The following is a 19,556-nucleotide window of genomic DNA, read 5'->3' on the forward strand; positions in this document are numbered from 1 at the left end:
TAAATAATGATTTGTGAAACATTTGTTACAGCTAAACATACACATGTGTTCTGGGTTGCAAGGTAAAATGCATTTTTAAAAACATCTCAGTTACACTGAATCTATTCTATATCTTCCCATTGGTCAGCATAAGTTCCTTTTCTTGTTTTATCCCCCTTTTCTCTCCATCCTCCACTTTCATTCACCTCCTTGACCCCCACAGGCAACCATTATAATGTGTTTAATGTATTATCTTTTTTGCTATATGTATGTTCTTGCAAAATATACCTTACTTCGAGCGCATGTTTTTATAATTTATATAAAATTAAACAAATTAAAAAGACTAGTTATACTCTGGTCCATTCCTTTTTTTTTTCTTTTGGCTAGGAAAGATTTTCCCTGAGCTAGCATCTGTTGCCAGTCTTCCTCTCTTTTTTCTTTTCCTCCCTAAAGCCCCAGTACACAGTTGTATATTCTAGTTGTAAGTCCTTCTGGTTCTTCTATGTGAGCCACCACCACAGCATGGCCACTGAAAGACGAGTGGTGTGGTTCCATACCTGGAAACCAAACCTGGAAGCAGAACACACTGAACTTGAACCACTAGGCCATCAGGGCTGGCTCAAGGTCCATTCCTTTTAACTGTATGTCTTTCTCTGGGTAGAAGTCAAAAATGTTTGAAAGCAACTGGTCTAGTGCATACAACCAGGATTCATTGGAGAACTCTTGGAACAACACTGGAAGTTTTCTTTTTCTGAGGCACACACCTAAAATGTCTGCTTAATCTTCCTGTTCCCAGCCATTAAGATCCATGGATGTCACTGTTCTCAAACTTGGCCCCATAGGAGGACACATGTTGATATATACCATAAACAGGAGAGTCCTTTATGCACTGATTCAAAGAGCTGTGGAATTTTTAAGCTGAAACACCCTCTTCTTGCCCTCTTCTCTGTTCCTACCATCATTTTACAGACAATTATATTGTCTGTTATTTTGTCTGTTATGTCATCCTTGTTTTAAGGATGGTTTAGTTGCAAGGAATAGAGACCATTGAACATGAAATGGGATTTATTGGAAATCCAATGGAAAAAATTGGATTTATTGTTTCAGGTGTCTTGGAAAATTCAAGAGCGGGAAGTATACTCAGGCCTCGAGGCCATCCCTGTCCCTACTAAATTGCCTGAAACAAGGTGAATGCTCAATAAGCTTTGGTCTAATAAATGGATGTATAGGTAGAAGAATGAACCAGAAAATCATCAGGAATCAAGGTAGCTACTCTCACTGACTCTAGGTTTGGCTCCATAATCTTACATCTCTGCTCACATGTGTCTGCTTCCCTTGTCTATTTCTGCATGGACATATGTATCTGCTCCACAGTGGTGTCATTCTAGGGTGACCAACCACCCAGTTTGCCTGGGACTGAGGGGGTTCCCATGCCACATGATTTTCAATGCTAAAACCAGGAAAGTCTCAAACAAACTGGGATGGGTTGGTCACCCTACCATTGCCTCAGAGGGCAACCTAGAAATCAGCTTCATAAATCCAGCCCTGAAGCCCCTTTGAATTAATAGATTGAGTCCCTCCAAGATCCACTGTTGTAAAGGATAGAGAACGTGATTGGATCTGCCCAAATTGTGATGTGTTTCCCCTGCACCAGGTGTTCATCCCTGGTCCAATCAACCTTGACTGAGATTTAGAGTGAAAGGAATATGCAGGCACATAACTCATCCACAATCCTATTTACGAAGTTCTCTGAGAAAGGGGTGTTGAGGCAATGTTGGGCATTTGTAGTTCACAGAAATGACCTAGCACATCATTCAGAGGTTCTTAGCATGCATTGTGCATCCAGGATCAGAACGGTGAAGGAATGAGGAGAATGGTGAGATTGTTATGTTTTCTTGATGAGACCACTCCTCTCCTTTCTTTCACTTAGCATAGTGTTTTTAAGGTACATCCATGTTGTAGCATGTATCCATACTTCATTCCCTTTTACAGCTGAATACTACTCTATTGTACGGATATGTCACCTTTTTTTTTTAATCCATGCATTAGTTAATGGACTTTTAAGTTATTTCTACTTTTTAGTTATTATGAATAATGCTTTATGAACATTCATGTATTCATCTGCAAGTTTTTGTATGAACATGTTTTGAATTTTTGGGTGCCTGAGAGGGACATTGCTGGGTCCTATGGTAACTGTATGTTTAACCCTTGGAGGAACTGTCAAGCTCATCTCCACATTTCACATTCCCACCAGCCAATGTAAGAGGGTTCTAATGTCTCCATATCCTCATCAACACTCATTATTTTCAATTTTTTTTATTATAACTATCCTAATGAGTGTGAAGTGGTATCTCATTGTTTTAATTTGCATTTCCTAATGACTAATGATGTTGAGTATCTTTTCATGTGCTTATTGACTATTTGTATGTCTTCTTTGGAGAAATGTCTATTTAGATCTTTTGCCCACTTTTAAAATAGGTTTATTTGTCTTTTTATTGTTGAGTTGTATGAGTTCTTTATATATTCTTGATACTAGACTCTTATCAGATATATGATTTGAAAATATTTTGTCCCATTCTGTGGTGTGTCCCTTCATTTTCTTGATGGCGTCCTTTAATACACACAAGTTTTTAATTCTGATGAACTCAAATTTACCTATTTTTACATTTGTTGCTTATACTTTTGGTGTCATATCTTAAAAAACCATTGCCTAATCCAAAATTATAAAGACTTATATCCACGTTTCTTCTAAGAGTTTAATAGTTTTAGGTCTTACCTTTAGGCCTTTGATCCATTTTGATTATTAATTTTTGTATATGGTGTGAGGTAGTGGTCTAAATTCCTTCTTTTGCATGTGGATATCCAGTTGTCCCAGCACCATTTGTTGAAGACCATTTTTTCCCCATTGAATTCTCTTGGCACCGTTGTCAAAAATCAATTGACCACAAATGTATGGGTTTACTTCTGAACTCACAATTCCATTCCATTTATTTTTATGTTTTTCCTTATGCCTGTACCACATTGTCTTGACTATTGTGGCTTTGTAGTAGGTTTTGAAATTGTGTAGCATGAGTCCTCCAACTTTATTCTCCTTTCAAGATTGTTTTAGCTATTCTTGCTTCCTTGATTTTCCAGGGAATTTTAGGATCAGCTTATCAATTTCTATTAAGAAGCCAGCTGGGATTCTGGTAGAAATTGTGTTGAATCTCTAGATCAATTTGGGGCATACTGGCATCTTATCTATATTAAGTCTTCCTGTCCATGAACATGGGATGTCTTTCAATTTATTAAGGTCATCTTTATTTTTTTCAGCAATGTTTTACAGTTTTCAGTGTACAAGTAGAACTTCTTTGGTTAAATTTATTCCTAAGTGTTTTAATTTTTTTGATGCTATTGTATATGGAATTGATGTCTTAATTTCCTTTTTGGATTGTTCATTGTTAGTGTTTATAAACACAACTGACTTTTGCATATTGATCTTGTCTTTTTCAACCTTGTTAAACTCATTTATTAGCTCTAATAGGTTTTATTTTTTAATATGCTTTAGGGTTTTCTATGCGTAAAATCATGTCATCTGCAAGTAGAGACAGTTTTACTAATTCCTTTCTAATCTGGATGCCTTTTATTATTATTTTTTTGCCAAATTGCCCTGGTTAGAATCTCCAGTACAATGTTACATGGAGGTAGTGAGAGTGGACATCTTTGTCTTGCTCCAGATCATAGGATAAAACAGCTCAGTCTTTCACCATTAAGTGTGACATTAGCTATGGGTTTTTCTTAGATGCTCTTTATCAGGTTGAGAAAGTTCTCTTCTATTCCTAGTTTGTTGTGTGTTTTATCATCAAAGTGTGTGGGTTTTTGTTAAATGTTTTTTCTGCATCTGGTGAGATTATCATGTTGTTTTTGTTTTCTATTCTATATGTGTTAATGATATGATGTGTTACATTAATTGATTTTGGGATGTTAAATCAACCTTGCATTCCTGGGATAAATCCCACTTGGTCATGATGTATAATCCTTTAGATATGTTGCTGGATTCAGTTTGCAAGTATTTAGTTGAAGATTTTTGCATCTATGTTTTAAAGGATATTGGTTCGTAGTTTTCTTTTCTTGTGATGTCATCTGCCTCTACTATTTTGCTAGGGCCAGAAATTCTTATCAATAGTAGGCAAGGGGATAAGAGTGATATACAAAGATTTGAGGAAATGAGTAACCACATACACTTGAGATGTTAGAAGCCTTGATCCACCTGCTTCTCTCCACCCCATCCCCAGCCACTGGCTGGCCTGCATGAAGCAAGAGGGAGGCTCCACTGTCCGAGGGATGCTTCTTGCTTTCTCAGGAGGATCTACAAAATTGGACTATTAGTGTGTATGGAGCATCAATAAGTTTGGTATTCTAAGTCATGAAACATCTATCTGAAAATATCATCACCTTCAACAAATACTTGTGGAGACTGGAGCTGCAAAAATCCCACAGGGAATGTTTGCTAGACTGCCTTCTCCCACAGAAGTCCAGTGCCCAATATCCTCAAATACCCACCAGTCTTATTAGATAGTCTGGTCTGAATGCACCTTCTATGTTTTGTTTTTTTTGCCAATTATTTGTAGAGCTGGCCTCATGAGGAGTGAAAGAGGATATTTTCCTAGAGTAGCTGTAGGCTGAGGAGCCCAAGCTGCAGTCCTCTTCTGTATAGTCAGGGGGATGTCACTTGGAACCACATTTCATGGCAAACCGACACTCAGTATAGGTTGAACAGGCTCTCAACCACAGTATAGGCTAACTCACGACAACCACCTGCAAGGCAGCCAAGGAACACCTTTGAGAAAGAGCACTCTTCTTGCCTACCCTATGAAGACCCTTGTCCCACAGATCCTAGGGAAGATTCCTTGCCTGCAGGGACCTGGCAGCACTTTTCCACCCTTGGGATGAGGTGGCCTCCAACCAAGCCCATGCACTGCCTCTTCCTGGAGGGGATTCTGGCTTCCAGAGCTCCTGCTGGAGCCAGTCTTGCTCACAACAGCTCAACTCCCCTCCTGGTCATCAGAGATCTCTGGACTGCCTAAACGAGACCACAGTTCTACCCAGCCTCTTTACAGGAAGGTGCAGGATATCCTTTAGAGCTAGCTAAACATCTCTTTCAAGATGCAGAAGGAAATACTTCAATTTTTGGCCACTCTACCTGAAACTAGTTTTCTTTAATGTCTTCTCACAAGGAGCACGTTTCCCAGGATTCCTTCAATTTCATCCGAATTTCCCCTAATCTTTGTGTGAGTCTGGGGTTCCTTCCATGAGGGCTGTGTGGACTCTAAGCCATCTCAGGGCAGACAAGTCTTCCCAGCTGTTCTTGGTCACTCCTTGTGAGCACTGGGCAAGGACAGAAGCCACCAGAGTTCTTCTCCCACTCTCATTCCTGCTGAAGTTGCATCCCAAGCACATTCTAAAAGACTTCTGAAGACTGCTTTTAATTTAAGGTGAAGACCTTGGAAAGGTCAAGGATCAGAACTCCTGCTCTGATTACTGAGGCTAGAGGGCAGTAATTGAAATAACTGAGGTGGGTGCCTGTCATCTAGAAGCCAAGCAAACAGTGCATTTCCTGTGCAGCACATTTAATTGATCATGCTTAAGGACTTTGCCTATGGGTTTTCAACTACAGGCGCTACAGCCCCTCCACCTTTTATTGAACTGAGGTGTAAGTCAAGGCTCCCTGCTTTATAAGTCTATCTTGAAACACTCTCCTTATTCTCACTTAGCCACACCAAGAAACTCAGACAAGAAAGCACTCTTACAACCAGGTTGAGGTGAGCCAAGCTCATTTATTGCTAATTAGAATTTAGGGGAAACCTGGAGTGAAACCAAAACAGGCAATTAACTTCCCCCCTCTTATCATTCACGTGGAACACCCCTAGGAATGAATACCTGTGTGGTTACTGAGCGCAGATCAAAAGCCCCTCTGGTTCCCAATCAGGGACACAAGGCATTAAATGTGGGCACTTAAGCAGCATCTGGCGAGAGGCCTCCACTTCTCACATTGCACTGCACACCCAAGTGAGCAGAGGGAGAACTCTGGCTGGGGAATGAGTGTCGCCCAACCCGCTCCACTCAGGGCAGTTGCTGTTATTGAAGTGGCTGCAGCAACACCAGCCTCATGGCTTCAAACCTCCCACTGCGACATCCTTCGTTTCTGTTCCTCATGAACCCGAATGCCCTCAACTATCTACCACCCACCACGCAGGCAGTGTTTATAAAACCCAGGTGGCATTCTCCCAGCTGGAGCCAGCTGCTCACATTACAGAGTCAAGCCTCATGTACCCACCTAACACAGGCCCTGGTGCATAGTAGATGATTACAAATATTTATTGAATGAATGACCCACGAAAGACACTTTTAAAGTATGGCCTGGCTTCCTTCTTCTACCAGTTCAATTTATGGCTGCTTTCTCTCACCCAACGTCAGAACGTGCTCAGATATTACAAGCCAATTTTCATATTAGCCTAGAAAAACATAGTTAGGAAGAAATCAGTTGCCAATCTAAAGAGGTCAACTTTCTTTTTACGAGAACAATGTGTTTGTTTGAAATAAATAGTTGATAAGCTGCTTGGAGTAAGTGGTGAGACTCCAAGGAGTATAGTGAAAGGCCACAGTTCCTCTAAATCGTGGGGCCAGCTTCTAACTACAGGCCATTAGTCTCACTGAGCTCCCGCTGTCCTCGGCTGTGTGCATCTGGGTGTAGGTGCTGAGGCACAATGCCACAGAGGAGAGAGACATTTCAAGTTCAGGGGGATGTCTAGGAGCAGGAGTGAGCAGTCAGCAAGGCCTGTGTGTGTGCACTTTCAATAAAGAAGGTAGGTGAAAAGATCCCCCAGAAACGGCAAGGTAAAGGAGAGGCTCTGGAGAAGTGAAATATCAAGTGAGGATGAAGCTGTTTGTTGTGGCACGTGAGAGTAACTTCCTTCTCAGACTGTCCCCTACGGAATCTTGGGGGAACCTACATAGCTCAGTAATGCTTTGGCTGTCGTGGGTTTTGTGGGAGGAGGTGCTGGGTTCTGAGCCCAGGTTTGCTCAAGGCAGAAAAGAGACTGTAGGCATGGACACAGGGCAGAGGAGGGCCAACTGACATCCTGGTTATGTCTCCCTCAAAAGAAGGCAAAGTACTTGAAATAGATGATTTTAAAATTCTTTTTATTTATTTATTTATTTGTTTGTTTGTTTGGTGAGGAAGATTAGCCCTGAGCTAACATCTGTTGCCAATCCTCCTCTTTTTGCTGAGAAAGATTGGCCCTGAGCTAATATCTGTGTCCATCTTCCTCTACTTTATATGTGGGACACTGCCACAGCATGGCTCGTGGAGCAGTGCGTAGGTCCACACCCAGGATCCGAACCTGTGAACCCTGGGCTGCCGAAGCAATGTGTCAACCTAACTACTATGCCACTGGGCCAGCCCTAAAATTCTTTGTTTTAATGTTGTCTCTTTTCCCATGACTGTAAACTTTCAGAAGTTCCTGTCCTTCTGACAACAGAAGGAGGTCTGTTGAAAAGTAGGAAAGGACAGCAGTCCAGCCACGGTCTAGGATTCTATGGCCCACCTGCAGACGGGAGGCCTGCCTCAGGCTGACTTCAAACTACTTTAGGAAAATGGTTCACTTGCACCTTCTACCTGTAGTTGGTGAGGCTAATATTTGTGTTGCTTCCATCCAGGCCATCAACCATTATGGCACTTGGCACCTCACCACTGTTAAGCAGGCCCCCTCCTCCCTGATTTCCCTTTGTGGGTGACAGAAGTCTATCTGAACCTCCCTGACATTAGTACCTTCCACCCGAGAGGTTACTTCAATGCAACTCAGTTTAAACATACAAAAAAGGGCTACTCTTTTGAGATCATGATATATGGATAGTTCACAACATCAGGTTTAAAAGTTAAAATACTAGGATAGTTTAATCTAGCTCCACATTCCACATTAAAATAATGAAACACCACTATCAATAGTAAATTCTAATACTCTAATCCAAGGAAACAGTAACCCACAGGCAATTGCACATCATTTGTCTCAAAGGTGATACATACAAACTCTTTCTAATGCTACAAACACATATACAAATTTAACATGTAATGTTATATTATGGGAGTCTTAGCTAAGGCATAACCTCTGGTGCCCTTTATCTGTAAAATGAGGGAGTTAGACTAGGTCATATGGAATGTTCCTTCTAGCACTAACAGAAATCCTAAAACATTTGGCCAGTTTCTCTGTGTCATGCCCTAGTCGTGTACAACGTTGTCTAGCTAGAATTGAGACGTGGGCATGCTTGATTCTTTTGCATTATTAAGGCAAATAAATTGAGAGAAAGGAAAGGAAAGGAATATTTATTGAGCACCTATGAAGCACTAGGTCTGCTTTCCCATATATCCGTGCCTCATGTTATTACTGAAAAGTAGATATTATTATCCCCATTGCAGATTTGCCAACAGTCAGGATTTTATTTTGTACTTATTTATAATTAACGAAATTCAGTGACAGGATATTATTTCAGTTGTGAAACCTATATAACTTCATGCTTTTTTAAATGTACTACAATGCCTCTCAAACAAATGACATCTTTGCAAATTTAAGGGTTAAATTTATAAAAAGAGGATTAGACTGTAATTGTTTCTCTAATTTCCTAACTGCTAAGTTATATAACATTACTCAATTTAAAAAACTCATTTCCATCTGTAAGTGGAGGGCATTAACATCCATATACTTCAGACAGCAGCCGGCAGTTTTAACAATAGCAGTCAATATTGACTGTCCCAGGCACTGTGCTAGGCACTTTACAGGTTTTGTATGTCATGCCAATGACCACGCAAGGTAGGTAGTATTCTTATTTTATTAATGGAGAAAAATGAGGCTAATAGGAAATAAGTAACAAGTGGAAAATAATTGAACCAGGAATCAGTTCCAGTCCTAACTGATGTCAGTCTAAGTTCCACAGCCTTTCAAGTACTTTAAATTTCTAGAAATCATCACCTTTCAAAACATGTGATAATAGTAATATTCCAAAAATTTTTCTCAAATTAAAAATTACAAAAGCCTGGGAGGCAAAGAAAATGAAGATGTAAACAGCCACTAAGCCCACAGGGCAGCCAATGTGCAACCTGATGAAGCCCTCAGGGATCTCGTCAGCTCTATCCTCAGAGGAGAAGAGCGACAGCATCAGAAAACTTCCAACAAAAGGGCTGCCAATTTCCCACATGTGGCTTGTGTACAGATGACACTTGAACACGCAGCACACTGACTCCCCTAAATAGCCTTTCCTAAGCTGATTCGGCCTCTTGTATTTCCCCTGACTTCCTTTCAGATGATTGCTCCTGGTGCTGCCTGCTCATCCACAGTTCAGCTTTGGCAGCATTGCTGACTTTGACAACTCTATTAGGTTATTTTATTATGTTATTATATTATGTTCTTCCTTTATAAAAATGAGTGGGAAAGCAAGAACGAAAGTTACTATATATGTAAGCAAATCCTGATTATAATTCAGCTCGGTCATCAACAGAAATCACAGGGGTCCCCGAAAAGCATTAATCCTCAACTGGACTTTGGCCAGTTGACTGGACATCCATCCATGAAGAAAAATAATAAAAACGAAGAATGAGCACAAAGCCTTGGAAACATATTAGCAATGATTGGATCTAGAGGGTGGGCTGTAACAATAATTTAGAAGTATGTTTTTGCTCTCTGGTAATAACACCCCTGTATAGCATGTAAGTCAATGGTTCAACGCGCACACAAGTTTTAGTAAGCACTGGATGCTTTTGTGAATGCACTCGGGGGAAGGGCTTTATGGTAAGACTTGAAGAAGTAAAACAAAAAGAAAATATAACCAAATCAAATTCTTCTGTGCCATGAATTCTAAAAACGATTTTGAAAGATAGAAAATGGTTTATTACTCTCCATCCAAAAAGTCCACTGGAATCAAAGTTTTCTCTTCTACATTTATAATGGGTTTTATAATGGGTTTATTTATGAGTTTTAGTTCAATTATTTACTGAAGATTTCCATGAATAAAAAGGTATCAAAAATTTAACCAGAAGCTTTTGATCAAAACAATCCCTAGGAGCATTTCCCCAATATATCATTAATGATCACCATAAGAGATTTTAAGAGTATGGCTTCAAGGCTGTTTTGTGTCCCCAGAAACAGGGTTTTGAGTAGGGGATTAAGAGGCACTGTATTTACCCTAAAATGCCCAACTTTAAGCCCTAATAACTACTATAAAAGAACACTGGTTCTAGTTTCCACAGCTGGAAGCCTAAGAAATTCTCAATTCTCCCTCAAGACTACTCATGAGGATAGAAGAAGCTCCTTTTGTAGACCTGACCAGGAATGTTAACTGTGGCAGTGTCCCTCAAAAAAAGCTGTGCACTCACATTCCAATTATATGTGAACCAAGGTAAGAGGTGTTCCCTGATAACATCCAATGTCCTTTCACCTTCAAATTAAGATAAGGAGTGTTCCTTGGTTTCATTGGCATAGAAGTTACGTCTCATACTGATTTAGATACCGAATTATTACTGTGTCAATTGGCTACTCAGGTGACATGAGTGTTTACAAGAATCACTTCAGTCTAAAAAGCACATAATTGCCCTAGATGGAGTTCATGTAACTGTTACTGAGCCTACTGCTGCATGCATCTGCTGAAAGTTTTAATGCCCACCTCCACCCCAGGGGACATTTGGCAATGTCTAGAGACAGTTTGGTTGTCAACACTGGGGGTGAGGGAGTTGCTACTGGCATCTAGTTGCTATTTGCATTAACACTAATCACCACACAACACACAGGACAGCCCCCAGTGTCAACAGTGTGAGACTGAGAAACCAGGAGTTACATGCAGTGAGGATCCTGGGGTCCAACGAGGTAGGAAACAAGTTATGGAAGACAATGAATATGGCTGCTGTCCTGGTAGAGCCTGTAATCTGAGATGGTATACCACTTTATATATGTAATTTTTTTCATCCAAATAGTCCACACAATATTTATATTTAAATACTTTTATTTTCATTTCACAAAAAAAAAAGCAACAGTGTTTGCAGTTACACATGCCTTTCAGTCAGTGCTGGTCATACGCAAAACAAATTAAAGTATAAAGAAAAATAAGCCTTTTCCCTTTACAAGTGACACAACACAACTTGCATATATAATATTATATATACACATACTATTTTCAAAATCTTCCACAAAAGACAGATTATGATACAAATTTAGAATTCCACCCATAAGCTCAGATTCAAGGAATTGGAGATCTCTATAGGTGTTTAAATACAAAAACGTAATACCCTTACAGTACCCAAGTAACTACTTTCCAAAGTGTTTGAAAGAGAGTATTCTTCACAGCAACATGGAACAGTTGGCTTTAATCAAGAAAGCTGTAAGACTGAGCTTTGTCTCGAAGTGAGTTTGCTGATTAATGCAAATGCTCCAATTATGCTGTAATTCTCATTTTATATACACACACACACGAGTGTATCATTGTACTGATGGTTTATACTGTTCAACTTCTGGAGCGTTTTGTTCAGCTAAGCCATGACCTTTACTTCCTTTGAAGTACTTCAAATGAAGAACTGTTCAGAAATATCACTAATGACTACCATGACTAACTCCAAAAAGGTGCTTCCTCTTCTTTTATTTACGATCAAAGTTAAATGTGTCATGAATAAACTTTTGTTTTCTCTACAGCAGCAGGAATAAGTAGCAGTAAAGTATAGGCTAATTTTTCAACACTAGAACCTGAGAGTTTGATATGGTAAATAACATCTCTTTGCAAATTTTCTAGGAGTCCTATCACTCAATGTTTCTAACACATAAAATAAAATAATAATAATAATACAGCAAATCTTCAGCATTATATTCATTATAAACTGCAGAACAAACAAATAATGCTCAGAAGCTCAAAGGAAGGAATGGAGGGAAGGAGGGATGGATTTTACACACGCATTTTCTTTGATACAGACAGACATGAAGTCATAACAGTTACCATGTGGTGGATGAAGAGTCGATGTGAAATATGATTTAAAAATGCTGAAAGCGAACATACAGGTCTGGATACATGAAATGCATGCAAAAAATACAGCTAATGAGGCAACACTGGCTTACAGTTTTGAGTGCACTTGAAGACAATATCTAACAATGCAGGGACTGAAGACAAAAAGGAAAAAGAACAGGAATGGTCCAGCTAATGGAGAACTGAGGAGAGACACGCAGCCACACAGAGGAGCCCTGGGTAGGAAAGGGCCAGCTTGCCCTACCATATGTGAGTGTTGAAAGATAAAAAAGGCTTGTCTCCCAAATTCTTTTTGGGTTAGTTTCTAGGCCCATGTTGTCCTTCACTAGAACCATGGCAATAACTCCAAAGGTTCATTCCAAAAATCAAAATAATTTCTACTGAGTACACAAGGATATGCTATTGATGGAATTGCAACAGACTTCTGTAGGTGAAGCAGAAATCTAGGCCTCAAAAAAGAAGCTACTCTCAAGGGTCTTCAACTGGGTTCTAGGCAGCACTTGTCTGGCTGTCCAGCTACTGAAAGATTAATCAGCAATGAACTTTAAACACAGTTTTACTTAGTATTGTCCTCTTACTTTTCTGGGATTTCCAAAGAACAGGGCCCTTCTTACCATTTCATTCAGTTTGAATCAACATAAGAAATGCTGGATCTGATTAGCTTTCACAACTCAACCATATCCAGTGTCTTCTCCCAACTTATTTGCTACGTCTGTTGCCATTAGTTACACCACCACAATGCCACACCTTCAAGTCAGATGGCACGGATTTGGTGGGACTTTATTTTTATTAGATACATTCAGAGCCCTGCAAAGGACTAAGTATTAAAGAAAAATAATGGAAAAAAAAAGAAGGAAATTATATATGTGCGTATATATTTTTACATCTTTAAAGGCATATATCCTAGAAAATAAAACAAAATAACCACAAAACAACAACTATACTAGCTACTGCTAAATGAGGAAATAGGTAGGAAAGGAAGAAGTGATCTGTCAACTTATGAAACTCAAGTTTCATTAGGTCCCTACATAGCCACACAAAGGACTAAACACAAAAGGAAATAACAAAGAAATAAAAACATATTTATAGGTATTAAGAATATTCCCTTGCCAAAGATACAAATCCCTTCAAAACAAACAAGTAAGTAAACAACACACAACTATTCTACTCGCTGTTGCCTACACAGGCAACAAGGGGAGGGGAGAAGGGGAGACCTGTCACACACTCATCCTCGATTTTCATTCGTTACCTATACATCCACGCAAAGGACTAGGTACAAAATCAGTAACATGAAAACATTTATATACATTTTTTTAAAAGTTTATACCCTGTCCTTTTCCCCTAACCACTACCCACCCAAATAATTCACCCCCCCAAAAAACCCCAGATTATAAAACTATTGCCCACGCAGGCAGTGAGGGAAGGGGAGCAGTGGAGATTTATCATACATCTGGACCTCCATGTTTCATTATGCACCTACAAGTCCCAGAAAAGGACTGGGTACTAAGTGAAATAATACACAAAATGTAGCAAACATTTATCTACATTAAAAAAAACAAAATATACATATATATACACCCAAATCTCCCCCCACCCCCACCCCTCAAAAAAAACCCTAAACATCTACTCTTCTACTATTGCCCACCAGGCAATAAGGAAAGGGGAGTAGGGGGGATTTTTCATAGACTCAATCTCAACTTTCATTACCTGAATACCTAAGTACCTAAATAGCCATGCAAAGGACTAGATTCAAAATGAAGTGAACACCAAAAAGAGGCAAAAACATTTATATAAATTTAAAAAATTACATGTCTTGTCAAGCCCATTCCCCATTAAAAATCTCAAAAACAAAAAACAAAAAACCAAGCCCTATAGCACTCTCATAGTACTGCCCACATACACAGGCTACAGGGAAAGGAAGAAAAGACTGATGACACCTCTGGACATAGGCTTCTGCATTACAGTGGATATCTGCAAGTCCAAACAAAAAATTGGGTTTGGAGTGAAAGAACAAAAAAAGCAGTAAACATTTATATACATTTTAAAAAATGCAAACCCAGAAGTCCCCCACCAGCCTGCCAAAAAAAAAATCTCTAAACAACTACGCTACCAGCCATTGCCCAGACAGGCAATAAGGGAAGGGAGAAGAGGAGATTTTTTTCATAGAATGTACCTTAATTTTCATCAGGTACCTAATGAAATGGAAAGGTCTAGGTACAAAATGAAGTAACAGATAAAAGGAACAAAAACATTTATATACATTTTATAAAGTACATATCCCCACCTTCCCAGGGGAGGCAGTGGTAGAGTAGAAAATAATCTAGACTACTCTCAAACTATTGCCCACAGAGGCAACATGGAAAGGGGAAAAGAGGAGATGTTCATACATCCGGACCTCCACGTCTCGTTAGGTACCTACACGTCCAAGCTCGGGACGGGGTACAAAATGGAATAACACAATGTAGTAATAAACATCATATATACAGTTTCCAAAAGTATATATCCTACCCCCCAAAACTTTGAAAAACCCAAACTACTTTAAAATTATTGCCTACATAGATAAAAAGGGAAAAGGAGAAGAGGAGACTGCTGTATACCCAGAACTCCATGGTTCATTAGGAACCTACATGTCCAAGTGAAGGACTGGGTATCCAACTAAATACTATAATAAGGAAGTAAAAACATGTATATACACTTAAAAAGTATTTACCCAATACCCACAAAAGAGCCCCTGAAACTAATCAACTACTCTACTAGCCATTGCCCACAGAGGCAATAAGGGAAGGGGACAAGAGGAGATTGTCATACATCCGGACCTCCACGTCTCATTCATTAGGTACTTCCACGTCCTATGAGAAGGACAGAGCACGAAATGAATTAGTAATACAAAGTAGTAGAAAATTTATTTATATACATTGAGTACATACCCCACTCTCTCCCACCCCACAAAACAAAACAAACTACTCTACTAGCTATTGCCCAAAGAGGCAATAAGGAAAAGGGAAAAGAGGAGATCTGTCATACTCTGAACTTCAATTTTCATTAAGTACCTATGCATCCATCCACACAAAGAAGCATGTATAAAATGAAATATAAAAAAGTAGCATAACATTTATATACACTTTCAAGAACGATATACAACCCTCTGCCTTCAAGACTAGATCAAAACAACAGCAACTACAACTCCTCCATTAGTTCATGTCCACACAGGCAATGAAGAGAAGGGTAATGGGACCTCCATGGTTCATTAGATATCTACATACCCACGAGAAGGATGAGGGAAGTACAAAATGAAACGCCAACCACAAAATAGCAGCAAACACATTTGTATACATTTTTAAAAGAACATACTCCCCTCTCCTCCCAATATCACCATCTCCTTCCAAAAAAGGAAATCAAATAACTACTCTGTAGCTGTTGCCCACACAGGCAATATGGGAAGGGCAAATGAGATTTTCATAGGAAAATATTTCTGTTTTAATCAGGAAAAAATAGACAAAATGAAAATATAAAAACATATCTGTACATTTTTTAAGTATACAGCCCCAAAAAGTCACACAAAGAAATCAATCAACAACTGTATGAGCTACTGCCCATGCAGGCAATGAGGGAAAGGGAGAGAGGAGAGTTATACGTTCGGACCTCCGCTTTTCATTTGGTACTTAGTTGCCAATGCAGAGAATGAAATATAAAGTAAAAGAATGCAAAAAACAGCAAAAATATATACCTTAGTTTTGAAAAGTACAAACAGAGGGGTGTGTGTGGGCGGGGTGGTGAGGAGGAAGCTCTTTAAAAAGAGAGTTAATTCCAATAAAAACAAAAACAACAAAGGCAAAGGATGGAAGAAGAGCTACATCATACCTATGAAATTCAGGTCCAGTTTTGCAAACTCAGCTCAGGAACTGCTGTCCTTGGTGATGACACCTCTCCTGAGACACATGCACCTTCCCTGCAGCCCCATGAAAAGCATGGGGATTATGTGAAGGTTCAGCAAGCTGACTGCAGACTATTGTTCCCGGTGCTTTAGTCTGAGTAGACTCTTAAAATCCAACTCAATAACAGGCTATCAGTAATCCAACCAACTCAGCACTCGACTTTCATTTCCTACTTTCCAATACTCAGAAAGGTTTCTGCTCTGTACCCAGTGAGGCTGAGGCAGCTGACACCCTCTGCGTACCCAGGACTCTTCTGATAGCTCCTTTGTTCCTACAGTGGCTAGAGTACAATAACATGAAAACATGAATGGCAAAGGATAAAGAGTAAGTAGAACCTGCGATAGTAAGAAAGTTCATGAACACCGAAATGGCAAACCACACAATTTCACTTAGAGAGACTTAGATACAACAAGATGGAGGAAGGCCCAAGCTTATGGTGGAAGCTGACACTACTTGCAGTTTAATGAAGCTAATCACTAGATATTAACAGAACAAACTGGACTCCTTAGGTTTCTACTTTCATAGCTTTCCTGACCTCCAAAGCACAAGCTTTTCCTCTACAATTCCCGATTTCCAATCCCATCTTTCCTAGTAATCTAGTGTGACGTGCCTTTTAAACTACATTCAAGAAGACAGTCTCTGCAGTGAATATAATGCGTGTCACATAAGTACCTAATTGTGTCGTGGATCTATGTGCTTATATAAAAAAGCATACTGTGACTGCTATGCTTCAATCTATGTGAGTTCTCACAAATACAGTGGCTACAATCAAGTTTTGGGGAGAAAAACTTCAAAAGCTGCAATTATACTTATTATACACATGTTCTAGTTATTATTTAATCATATAGTCCTGTCCTGGGTTAGCTTTTAGAAGTCCCATGTAGATGGGTTAGCGTAACATTGCAAATTATGGAATTCTGTGGGAAAATTTGAGGTAACGCCTACTAAAACTACAAATACTTGAGGTGAAGCCTATAAATAAAGCTGCAAATAGTAGGGTACCAGGGGAATGAACGGCTTTTGAGTACACAGATAGCAATGGATAACGAGCTACCTTTTTTGTAGCCCATGTTTTGGAAAGGTTTTACTTATAACAACATCCCCCACTCCACCCTCCACATACACACTCACAGGAAAAAATGATGTGATTTGAGACAAGATTTGCCGTATACAGAGTCGACATACATCACAGGAGCAATGTAAATATGGGCAGGTAAAAGTGAAGAATCTTAACTAATTTTGAGAAGTAGCAAAATTTAAACTCTGTATCAAAGTGGAATTTAGTAATATAACATGGTAAAAAACCAGCAACAAAAAACCCTTCAAAAGTTTAGTATTTGTTCCCACTCTAAAAATATAAAAACACACTAACTTTCAATATCAACTAAATAATCATTCATTTACTGAAGCACAAGAGGAATAAAGACCTATAATCTCCCCAGTTTCAATAAGACATCTTTAGATGATTCTGTGATTCTCAGGATATAATATTTTCTGCTCTAAAACAGAGAAACGTTGTTTAGAAAAGACTAAATTGGGGGAAAACACACTAGTAACAAAGAAGGCTATCTTTTAGCTTACCACCCTTTTAAATTTTGTTATATAAAAATATTTTCATAAAATAAAATATAATTTTGTACACAATCCCACATATTCTCACTTTACACCTACTGAATACAAAAAGGTGACCTTTCCCATTGCCTGATTCTATGGAGTGTTATAAGTGCTTGCAAATGGGTAACTACCCTTTTTATGTACATAAAAGATGTTTTCAAACAAAATATAAAGTACTCAAGAATTATTAGGAAGAAAGCTTTTCTCCTAACAATCAAAGAAACACAACAATCTAGGTATAAGTCTGCATAGCTCAAAAAGTTCAAGTACAGTATTTCTCCTTCAGAAGGAGTAAAAATGCCATACAGTTTTGGATATCTTCCCTCATTTTACTTTCTTTCTTGCCTTGGCCATTCCTTTTAATCTGTTAGTTTGGCCATGATAAAAGAAAACTATAATTTTTTAACTAAAGAAAAGTACTGTTTTTGATAGTAGAAAAAATTCAAAGCCCACCATATTAAACCTGAATCAAGTTACTCCTATCCCACATTCCCTTTATTTCTTTAAGGTACTATGGTGAACTTCAAACAAAAAGGGTGAATTTCTCAAAGGCCCTATTCTAAAATATGCTTCTAATATGCTACTCTATCATATAAAACGAAAATCCACCCATGGGTATGATTCAGAGAGAAAGTGTCCATGATCTATCATGCCAAAAGGCAACTTAAACAAACTGTATGCTTAGCAATAGTGATAGTCATGATAAAACACACCAGTCTTAACAAAATGCTTGCCATAAATGTAAAAAAAACTTATTTATAACATAAGGTGTATCTAGGGTAGGGAGTGATAAAGGTGTACTCATTTGGAGAATATTGTAATTCATGAATAAGATAATTAAAGCTAACTCAGATTGAAATGTTTTCCTAACAGATGAAAAAGAAAATGTTAAATATTTGGAAAATGTAATCTTTTGGCCTTGCTATTTAGCTTTTTAATACAACAAAAATTTAAAAATTCTGTAGCACCTGGCTATTCAGCAGAAAACAATATAACAGTTGAAGATCTTATTTAAACTTTTGCAGAAAATAAAGGATTAATCAAAACCCCCAAAGTAGATCTGCACACCTGAGATCAGTTCTCTACCGCTGCGTGCTTCATCGACCTCATCACCATACATTTTGAAGCTAACTTTGTACCACATTCATATAACATCTATCAACAAGAAGCAACAAATGGCTGACAAACCAGCAGCCTGCACAGTTGGTGGCTCCTATGGGAGATCTTTTCTTGTTTCACATTGTCAGTACTTTCCAGATACTGACAAATAGAATAGAATCCCAAAACAGATTTTTTCCCCATTTGAGTATCTTCAAAGTAGAAAAATTACTCATTGTTTTTGTAGATGGTTGGCATATAGGTGAAGATAATTTTGTAATAAATAATTACATACTGCCCAAAGACGTTTCAGACAGGACAGATGAAACACACAGGCGGGCCCTGAGCTAACTAGAACTCCTGAGAGTGCAAGCAACTCGGCAGCGATCCTGGCTTCACCTGGGCTTTTGCAAAAGCAGCAGAGCCCAAGTCCACAAGCTCTCTGAATGGGCGACAAGAGGACGTGCGGGGTGTGTGCTACAGCCACTGCGTCAGAGTTTTAAGGTTCTTCTCCATCCACTGGATATTCAACTGAATGACCTCCAAAGCCTCCTGGACACAGCGCAGCCGAAAGGTTGCCTCTGACTGATTTTCAAAGAATGCCCGGACCTGTAAGTTGCACACAGAAGTATTTCAAAAGAAGAACAGAACAGTAAATCTCAGGTAACTCTGAATATCCTTTTCAAATGAGCTTTAAGTCAGTGATGGCTGTGCTGATGTCTTGAAAGAAGCAGAAACAAGTACTTTAATATTCGAGGTATTTACATCGAGTCCCTGATCAAGTATAGTAAAATCTGAAGTAATTTTAAGAATGAATTCCCCTTACTCCCACGAGGATGAATTTTTCAAATTTAAAATAGAAAAAAATAATGAATCAGAGTCTAAAGTTAGGTT

General features: G+C 38.8%; 1 protein-coding gene across 1 annotated transcript in view; it reads right to left on the reverse strand.

The window, feature by feature from the left end:
- Positions 1–10,989: 10,989 nt before the first annotated feature.
- The window catches only part of LNPEP (leucyl and cystinyl aminopeptidase), a 93,731-nt gene continuing 85,164 nt past the window's right edge, over positions 10,990–19,556 (reverse strand). Inside the window, exon 18 of the mRNA XM_004420347.3 lies at positions 10,990–19,271. Coding sequence (XP_004420404.1) covers positions 19,140–19,271 — 132 coding nt within the window. The 3' untranslated portion in view covers positions 10,990–19,139. The remainder of the gene's footprint in view (positions 19,272–19,556) is intronic.

Source organism: Ceratotherium simum, chromosome 4, assembly GCF_057802395.1.
Source record: "Ceratotherium simum simum isolate JZ-2026a chromosome 4, ASM5780239v1, whole genome shotgun sequence".
In the NCBI taxonomy this organism is placed as follows: Eukaryota; Metazoa; Chordata; class Mammalia; order Perissodactyla; family Rhinocerotidae; genus Ceratotherium; species Ceratotherium simum.